The following is a 10,000-nucleotide window of genomic DNA, read 5'->3' as shown; positions in this document are numbered from 1 at the left end:
TGAGTCCTACACATGGGAAGTGAAACCACTCGATTGGACACTAAGAATAAACAGAGAAATAACGTTAGCCTTTTCTGACACAAGACTACGTTAATAAAATCTTGGTACTACTTCCTATGAAGACTTGTATAAATAAAGTTTGCAATGTATCGTTTTATTACATTCATAATACACTGTATCTAGCGCATTAGGAAATGTTTATTGCTTTATTTTACGGAGATTCTAATTCATGCTTTTATTACTACTGTAGTAGGTCATTAGACTACTGCAATAGTTTGCTTTATGGTTTACCTCAAGTTTAGCCTTATTACACCGCTACTGTTCCAGCTACACTGGCTGCCAATTAAGTACTGCATAGAATTTAAGATTCTTTACCATGCTTCAAAGAAGTACATAAGTTTTAAAATTCCAACTAAATACGAACTAAGGTCCAATGAAAAACTTGTCCTGATGGTCCTAACAGGCAAGATGTTACCTACACTTGTAGCAAGGGCCTTCTCCTCTCCAGCCACGTACCTTTGGAATAGTCTACCTAGTGACATCACTCAGGGCATGGACTCTGTACCTAGTTTTATGCGTGATCTTAAGATTTACCTCTTTAGTCGAGCTTTAATTTGGTTGCCTCAGTGATTTAGTAAGGAAAGGAAAGGAACTTAATTTAAGTGTCTATTCGTTCTAGCGCTAAAGCACTAATTGGGGACACTGTAAATTGAAATTAACAATTAAGACAAATCAAGTCAAATGTTGGTTTTTGAGGAGAGGGGAAACAGGAGTACCCGGAGAAAAAGCTCGGAGCAGAGAAGAGAACCGACAAACTCAACACATATATGACGTCGAGTCTGGGAATCGAAGCCGGGCCACACTGGTGGGAGGCGAGTGCTCTCACCACTGCGCCATCCCTGCACCCCTGTGTTTATTTTCTTAAGGAATTATTAGGTTTTGTCAATATTTATTTATAATTTGAGATTTATTTTAGTTGTGAAGCGCATTTGATCACATATTTATGTAATTTACGCCCCACAAATTATAATTATAATTATTATTTGGTTATAAAAAACTGCGATATAAAATATTTTTAAACATACTAAAAGCTAAAAAGTTTTTAAAGAGTTTAAAGGCCCACCTTCAAACGACAGGCATTGCGAGCCGCGGAAAAATGTTGCCAAAGCTGAAATTCATCCAATCAGATCGCTGCGACAAGCAACGCGAATTTCCATAACAAAAACAAACGGTCGAAAAGCATGTCGGGTGACGACGTTTCGACGCTATCCTAACGTCATTATCAAGTATGAAAAATAGCAGATTCCATTCGTGCTACGCTATTTGTTTAATTTGTAATGTTATTGTATCTATTCTGCCTTTAGTATTTAAAACCATTTTCCGGATAGAAGCTGCTTCCAATACCAAACAAAAGCAGGTTACGACCGCGGCTACACTACTGAATTGTCTATTGTTTACTTTTTTTGAATTGATAATGACGTTGGGATAGCGTCGAAACGTCGTCGTTTTCAAATGTTATATATTATTATTATTGTCATTATTAACCGCGCGGCCACGGGCCGAGCGCGGTTCTTGCTCTGCAATCGGTTTATTTATTTTTTTTTTGTCGTTTTGTCGGAGAGCTGAATCAGTGCATTCGTTGTTGTCAGTTGTTGTGCTACAGATTGATCAGGTGATTTTGTGTCTATAGTCATAGTGGATCAACAAAGACTGCTTTGGAATGTGTACTACGTTGCGACTATATAGTGGTAAGAAAACAGATAAATTTTCAAAGCGCGGTTTAAAGATCTGAAAGATCTTCTTGTTATTATTATTATTATTATTATTATTCAATCAAAAACATTTGTTTCCTGCTCCGGAGGCATAATAAAAATTAAATAGTTTTACAAACTCGGAGCTAAAAGTTAAAACTTATGAAATATTTCGTCCGTTTTTCAACCGGATGAATTTTAAAAAGGTTTTTAACGCCTCTTGGGGGTTAGAATTGTGTCATAGATAGCTGCTAATTCGAAACCATTGTCTCTGTTTAACGCCAGTTTCGTAAGTTTAATTTAAATAGCTTCTTTTATCCTGCGTTTGAAGGTGTTAACTTCGGTTGATAGTACTTTTGTCTTATTTGGGTCCACCGAGTGGCCCTCCAGGCGACAATGCTCGCGAATAGCTGATGAATTTCTTGATTGGTGTTTTTTCACTCTGATTTCCAGAGAGCGGGCCGTTTCGCCAACGTACTCCTTGTTACACTTCTCACAATGGATCTGGTACACAGTACCGCATTTCTTGAGATTGACAGTTGTGTCCTTGACACGTACCAATTGTGATCTTAGAGAATTGACGGGTTTATGAATAAGTGTAACCTCGTGTGACTTGAAAGCTCTTTGCAGGCGTTCCGAGATTCCTTTGATGTATGGCGTTGATGCATAGATTTTCTTCCCGCTTTGAGGCTCTTCGGTATCTTCTGTTGTAGATTTTGGATGTGGTATTGTTAGCATCCATTCTGGATAGTTATTCATTTTTAGAGCTTGCTTGACGTGCTGTGTTTCTCTAGTTCTGTCATCGTTTTCCGTAACCAAGGTCTGAGCTCTCAACATCAGGGTGTTAACCACAGCTCTTTTGTGTTGTAGATGATGGTTTGATTGGAAGTTTAGGTACTGGTCCGTGTGCGTAGGTTTGCGGTACACGGAGATCTTGGTAGAACCATCTTGGTTAATACTCACACAGGTATCAAGGAAAGGAATCCTGCCATCCTTTTCTTGTTCCGAAGTGAACTAAATATGTTGGTCAATGGAGTTTAGATGTTCTGGGAAGGAATCGACGGCGTTTTCGTGAATCTTGGCCATCGTGTTATCAACATATCGATACCACATAGTTGGAGGGGTGGGGGCGGTGTCCAGAGCTCTGCTCTCGGACTGTTCCATGTAGAGATTGGCCACTACAGGGAAAATTGGAGACCCCATGGCGGCTCCTTTCCTTTGTTTGTAGACTTCACCCTGGAATGTGAAGTATGTGCTCGAGAGGCACATCTCTAGTAGAACAGATAATTGGGCGATATCTCATGGGCATCTATCCGGTAAGCTCTGGTCACTTTCCAGTTTGGCTCTGACAAACAGTGAAACAGAAAACAGTGAGGAAACATCGTATGAAACGAGTTTCTGTCCAGGGGGAACTTCAAGTTCTGCAATCTTGTTGACAAAGTCTTCACTGTTGACGATGTGATGACTGTTGAGGCCAACCAGAGGTTTCATAATCTTAGCAAGGAACTTGGCAGTATCGTACATCACGCTACCAATGCTCGAAACTATTGGCCGTAGCGGTACGTCTTTCTTGTGAATCTTGGGTAGCCCGTAGAACTTTGGGACATTCTCTGCTGTGGGGTACAGTTGATTGTAAAGATAATTAGGGATTCTCTCTTCTTTGCGCCACTCCTTCAAGGTTTGAATGAGTTTATTTTTGATGGCTCTGGTTGGGTCAGATGTCAGTTTTTCATACGTATTGGTATCGTCTAGAAGAGCCTTCACCTTGTTGTGATAATCTTGTTTGTTTAGGATTACCGTAGTGCGCCCTTTGTCCGCTGGTAAGATTACAATTGAATCGTCTTTCGCCAGAGCCTTAATGGCTTCCCTTTCAGCTCTGCTGATGTTTGATCTTGGGGGTTTGCTCTTGCTTACGATTTTAACTACTTCATTTCTCAGGCTCTCGGCTTGGCTTTTATCTTTTAGTTGATTACAGGTCAGTTCAGTGGCTGCCACGATCTCATCAAGTGGGATCTTTGATGGAGTTACGCTAAAATTCAGACCTTTCATGAGAACCGAGCGTTCACTATCGGAAAGAGGGCGGTCAGAGAGATTCATAACCCACTTTGTCTGATCAATGTTGGTATCTCCAATGTTTGTCGTCGATGATCGAGTTTCTTCTTTACTCAGTAGGCGGTCAAACTTTTGCCTCTGGCGGCTCTTTGCCATCTCAAAGTGCGACGAATGTGTTTTCTCGAAGAGAGTTAGAATTTGGTTGTTTATCTCTGTTGACACCTTGGATTGTACACTTGATTTCAGTTCTTTTACGCTCTCCTCGTACTTTCTGATCGTAAAGTCGCATTGTCTTATTCGTTCCTGAAGAAGTTTCTTCTCGGCATTATGAATAATCTTCATGGTCTTAACACCTTTCATACAGGTTCGTAGTTTCAGGCTGTTTGGAGTAATGTTGTTGTATCTGCACCGGATGTTAAAGTGGTTGTGATTCTGCCACCGGGCGAGTTTTCCAAGCGTTTTCTCTCCTTTCCTAACCATCTTTAGGACTTCGCGTCCATGTTGTCGTAAGATACAATCAAAAACATTTGTTTCCTGCTCCGGAGGCATAATAAAAATTAAATAGTTTTATTACTATTATTATTATTATTATTATTATTATTATTATTATTATTATTATTATTATTATTATTATTATTATTATTAGTTTCACTTCACAAATAAAACTACTAACAAAAACGATCCTCTATGTGACCCCTGATATGTGTAGCGACAATTTCACCCGTAGTTCATACTGACATACATGACACTGCATCAGTAGTTCATAATAATTACTTTATTCAAGTCTCAAGCTTATTCAGCCGAGCAGTAGCGCTCTATGAATTGGGAAGACTGTGAATCACGATCACTCCGCAAGAATGGCGTACACATTTAAAAGAAAGAAAATGCATTTTCTCCTTGAACTCGAGCTTTTACATTCACATTTAGGAAAATATAGGTCAACTTAGAGGTGGTAAAACTACAACAAGTTGCAAAATTGTTGAGACACTTTCATTAAAAAACACCTTTTCTAACTTCTAATACTCGGCGTATCTAGAATTTAAACCTTTCCCACTTCCTCTCCCCTCTCCCCCTTTCAATGTTGACTGCTTAAGTTCCCAACATTTTTTTGTCTCGCTAGCAACACTGATAAGGGGGGAAGGGGGGCTGCAGTGTGAGAGATAATAGGGAAATTAATAACGCCCCAAGAAGGTGAAGTGTCTCCACTATTTTTGCAACTTGTTGTCTGATTGATTGCAATAATTTTGCCAGTCCGGATTTGAATCCCATAGGGAAACGTTTCAACGTAGAAAAGCAGGAACTAAAGAAACAATCATTAAATATCGTATAAGCTCTGAAACATTTCAGAAGTTTGCACGCGAAGTGCAAAGCACATTGTACCAAACACGAAAGGATATTAATTATTGACATACGGTAGCATCGATTTTCGAGTGTTTGGACTTATCATCGCTAACAGAAGACTCCGTACCAAGTACTAAAGCGAGCAAAGTATTTTGCACTGCAGATCTGATGCTCCGAAAGTGACACATGGCTCGTATTATGTAACACAATACCATTTATTGTGTTTCTTGGTGACGTCAACCGGGATGGTGGCGTTACAGTTGAAAATCGTATCTTCGAGGAAACAGCACAATTCAACTAGTACTTTCTTTTCTAATCAATCCAATACATTACCAGGTGATTCGTAATAAAGCTCACACGGTTAGAAATCCTGTACATATCGTCTATTCCATTTACCAACGGTCTACCATCCAAGCACGGTCTACCATCGCAACAGCAAGAAATATGATATCATATTATTTTCTCAGTGAAAAGTTGTGGTAGACCGTGTAGACCGTTTCATATAAATGTCATAATGTGTAGCCGGTACAAATTTGTTCACTTTTGTATCTCATTGTAAAACAAATATCGCAAAGGATTTAACACAATCGGGTGCTTTCTTTTGATCTTTGTGCTCGGTCAGTCATTCCAAAGAACATGGAATTAGCCTGTACCCGACACGTCACTTAGAAGACTTGCTAGCAAGCGTTATCGATCCCTTCTCTGGCAGCAGACTAGCCCGAAAGCAATAAGTAATGTTACGAATGGACTTCTATGAAAATATATCTTTGTATAACAATGTTTGCTAAGAATTGATTTTTCGGAAAGTGGATGTTCCCTTTAAATGGCATGCGATCGCAGTTAAAGGAGAGGTTATGTCTGTTTCTCATTCGTAAACAACAGCTAATTCCGTACATGTTGCGCGTGCTTTAGATGTCATGTGTCGACCGAAATATAGGTGTTTAAGGCAAATTATTTCGAAATCGGTTCCAGGATATTTCTAGCGTACTTTAAAAAGCGAAAGGATGGAAATCACACCTTTTCGTGTACCAAATTATGTGTATGTTCGACTTGACTCACAGAAAGCACTGAAATGCCTTCAAATTACGTCATACCGAGATCCCGCCAAAATCCAGTTTATCGCTGGCAATTTTCCATTCACAGCAGATCAGAGAATTAAACCCTTTTTTTTGCAAACACCATATTAAACTCAAACGATAGACGCCTTCCCGTTCCAATAAACAAAGTGACCGTACGCCAATACAGTGACAACCAACTCAGACAACAAGTTGCAAAATTGTTGAGACACTTTCATTAAAAAACACCTTTTCTAACTTCTAATACTCGGCGTATCTAGAATTTAAACCTTTCCCACTTCCTCTCCCCTCTCCCCCTTTCAATGTTGACTGCTTAAGTTCCCAACATTTTTTTGTCTCGCTAGCAACACTGATAAGGGGGGAAGGGGGGCTGCAGTGTGAGAGATAATAGGGAAATTAATAACGCCCCAAGAAGGTGAAGTGTCTCCACTATTTTTGCAACTTGTTGTCTGATTGATTGCAATAATTTTGCCAGTCCGGATTTGAATCCCATAGGGAAACGTTTCAACGTAGAAAAGCAGGAACTAAAGAAACAATCATTAAATATCGTATAAGCTCTGAAACATTTCAGAAGTTTGCACGCGAAGTGCAAAGCACATTGTACCAAACACGAAAGGATATTAATTATTGACATACGGTAGCATCGATTTTCGAGTGTTTGGACTTATCATCGCTAACAGAAGACTCCGTACCAAGTACTAAAGCGAGCAAAGTATTTTGCACTGCAGATCTGATGCTCCGAAAGTGACACATGGCTCGTATTATGTAACACAATACCATTTATTGTGTTTCTTGGTGACGTCAACCGGGATGGTGGCGTTACAGTTGAAAATCGTATCTTCGAGGAAACAGCACAATTCAACTAGTACTTTCTTTTCTAATCAATCCAATACATTACCAGGTGATTCGTAATAAAGCTCACACGGTTAGAAATCCTGTACATATCGTCTATTCCATTTACCAACGGTCTACCATCCAAGCACGGTCTACCATCGCAACAGCAAGAAATATGATATCATATTATTTTCTCAGTGAAAAGTTGTGGTAGACCGTGTAGACCGTTTCATATAAATGTCATAATGTGTAGCCGGTACAAATTTGTTCACTTTTGTATCTCATTGTAAAACAAATATCGCAAAGGATTTAACACAATCGGGTGCTTTCTTTTGATCTTTGTGCTCGGTCAGTCATTCCAAAGAACATGGAATTAGCCTGTACCCGACACGTCACTTAGAAGACTTGCTAGCAAGCGTTATCGATCCCTTCTCTGGCAGCAGACTAGCCCGAAAGCAATAAGTAATGTTACGAATGGACTTCTATGAAAATATATCTTTGTATAACAATGTTTGCTAAGAATTGATTTTTCGGAAAGTGGATGTTCCCTTTAAATGGCATGCGATCGCAGTTAAAGGAGAGGTTATGTCTGTTTCTCATTCGTAAACAACAGCTAATTCCGTACATGTTGCGCGTGCTTTAGATGTCATGTGTCGACCGAAATATAGGTGTTTAAGGCAAATTATTTCGAAATCGGTTCCAGGATATTTCTAGCGTACTTTAAAAAGCGAAAGGATGGAAATCACACCTTTTCGTGTACCAAATTATGTGTATGTTCGACTTGACTCACAGAAAGCACTGAAATGCCTTCAAATTACGTCATACCGAGATCCCGCCAAAATCCAGTTTATCGCTGGCAATTTTCCATTCACAGCAGATCAGAGAATTAAACCCTTTTTTTTGCAAACACCATATTAAACTCAAACGATAGACGCCTTCCCGTTCCAATAAACAAAGTGACCGTACGCCAATACAGTGACAACCAACTCAGACAACAAGTTGCAAAATTGTTGAGACACTTTCATTAAAAAACACCTTTTCTAACTTCTAATACTCGGCGTATCTAGAATTTAAACCTTTCCCACTTCCTCTCCCCTCTCCCCCTTTCAATGTTGACTGCTTAAGTTCCCAACATTTTTTTGTCTCGCTAGCAACACTGATAAGGGGGGAAGGGGGGCTGCAGTGTGAGAGATAATAGGGAAATTAATAACGCCCCAAGAAGGTGAAGTGTCTCCACTATTTTTGCAACTTGTTGTAGCGAAGGACAAGCAACAATGGCGTTCACTGGTAACGGTCTTATGTGCGGTCACGCACGAAGAGGATTAAGTTAAGTTAAGATCGAAGACAGTGTACGATTTTTTTCTTTTGCAAAATATCTGACGGAACGTTCAAGACAAATACCCTAGTCGCTTGAAAACATGGAAAAATACAACAGAAGATCGGAGTCCTAGGCAGGATAAGAATATACAAAATCCGTAACACAACACCGGTTGCTCCACTCTTTCAGCTACAAGAGATCGCCACGGACCAGGTCGTGCGAGCAGAGGCCCTTCGACCTCCCTAAATAAGTCGGGATGAGGAAGGTTGAAGAGTCTCTGTTCGCAGGGCATGGAAAGGTCTTTTAATATCGTAGTACACTAAATAAGAACGAATTAAGCAATACTACAATCAGCAAAATCAAAAGAACGTTTCAAGCGGAAAGTTCTATCGCGAGGAATGGAAGCGTCTGCTTTCACTAATAGATTTGGAGACAAAAATAATTTAACCGGGTGCATGTGTTTTTATTATCTTTACGTCTTCCTGTTTGGCTTTTGTACTGTAATGTAAGTAGCATTGGTATTCTAATGTAAAGTGCAAATGGAAGTAATATTGTAATGTAAGCAACACTGGCATTGTAATGCATGAGGTTTTAAAAAAACAAAGAGAGCTACACTGGACATAAAAATCAAAATTACTGTTTGCTGATTCTGATTCCATAAGGGAAATGAGCTACTTTCAAAGCAACGTCGTTTCCAGGGTCTCTCTTTGTCGGAGGCAGAAAAGAGAGACTCTGGGAACGAGAGGTTGCTTTCAAAGCACAAAAGTTTCTAATACCTCTGTGTTGTCGCATCCAATCATTTCACCATATGATACCTTGAAAACAAACAAGCCAATAATTATGGTCAAGTGATTCATACTGGAAAAAGTCACTGACGTCACGCAAGAAAGTATTCAAGTAAATTTGCCAAGAATGTTTTGGGAATATCAACAAAGGGCCTGCAGTTCATAGCTTACAGTTTTATCCTTTTAGTGGAAGTGCACTACACACTGTCACCGGGTTGTAAGACTGTAAGAGTGTAAGTCCGTGGTGACAATAGGCCCGCAGCGCGTGCATAAATCACGAACATAAACAGGTGTGTTGGAAGCGTGCTTGAGTTTCAACAAAATGAGCCCCGAAATCGGCAAAAATTTGTGACGTTGATGAATAATAAGGCAGCTGCTATCTCCAAAACGATGGAATTACCTGGTGATAAATAACTTCGTCTAGGAGTAAATTTTTGACTTTGCAGAAACAATGGTCAACCTCAAGGGTTGGGCGATTGTGATCTTTGTGTTGAATTCGCACCCTTCTTGTCAATCTTTAAAACACTTGAAAGAAAAACAAACCAAACTAACAAAAACAAAAACCCGATGTCTTGCCATCATTTTGACACAGATGTATCCTTTGTTTCGCGAGTAAACATGCAAGGTAACTTGATCACGGTGACCGTTGAATTTGATATCACTTTCGATTTTGCGATTTACTTGTGCAGTCAAAAGAAAAAAAAAATAGGTCTCCCATCCACATACTAACCCCGCCGGGCAGCGCTTAACTTCATTGAACGTTTGTCTTGGAAAGCTGTCAGAAGATCAGGGTACACACTTAAACTTGTAGTGAAAAAGAACTTGTAAGGAAAGTTGAAAATG

General features: G+C 39.6%; 1 protein-coding gene across 2 annotated transcripts in view; it reads right to left on the bottom strand.

Moving 5' to 3' along the window:
• LOC137997333 (inhibitor of growth protein 4-like) overlaps positions 1 to 10,000 on the bottom strand; it is a 43,372-nt gene that overhangs the window by 4,247 nt on the left and 29,125 nt on the right. For both annotated transcript variants that reach the window (XM_068843263.1, XM_068843264.1), the window contains exons 8-9: positions 9,149 to 9,187; positions 1 to 40 (exon numbers count right to left, since the gene is read on the bottom strand). The exon at positions 1 to 40 is cut by the window's left edge and continues 22 nt beyond it. In XM_068843263.1, coding sequence (XP_068699364.1) covers positions 1 to 40; positions 9,149 to 9,187 — 79 coding nt within the window. The remainder of the gene's footprint in view (positions 41 to 9,148; positions 9,188 to 10,000) is intronic.

This window comes from Montipora foliosa, chromosome 3 (genome assembly GCF_036669935.1).
Source record: "Montipora foliosa isolate CH-2021 chromosome 3, ASM3666993v2, whole genome shotgun sequence".
Lineage (NCBI taxonomy): Eukaryota > Metazoa > Cnidaria > Anthozoa > Scleractinia > Acroporidae > Montipora > Montipora foliosa.
Note: the sequence above shows the minus strand (reverse complement) of the source record. Positions and strands in the feature narration are given on the sequence as shown.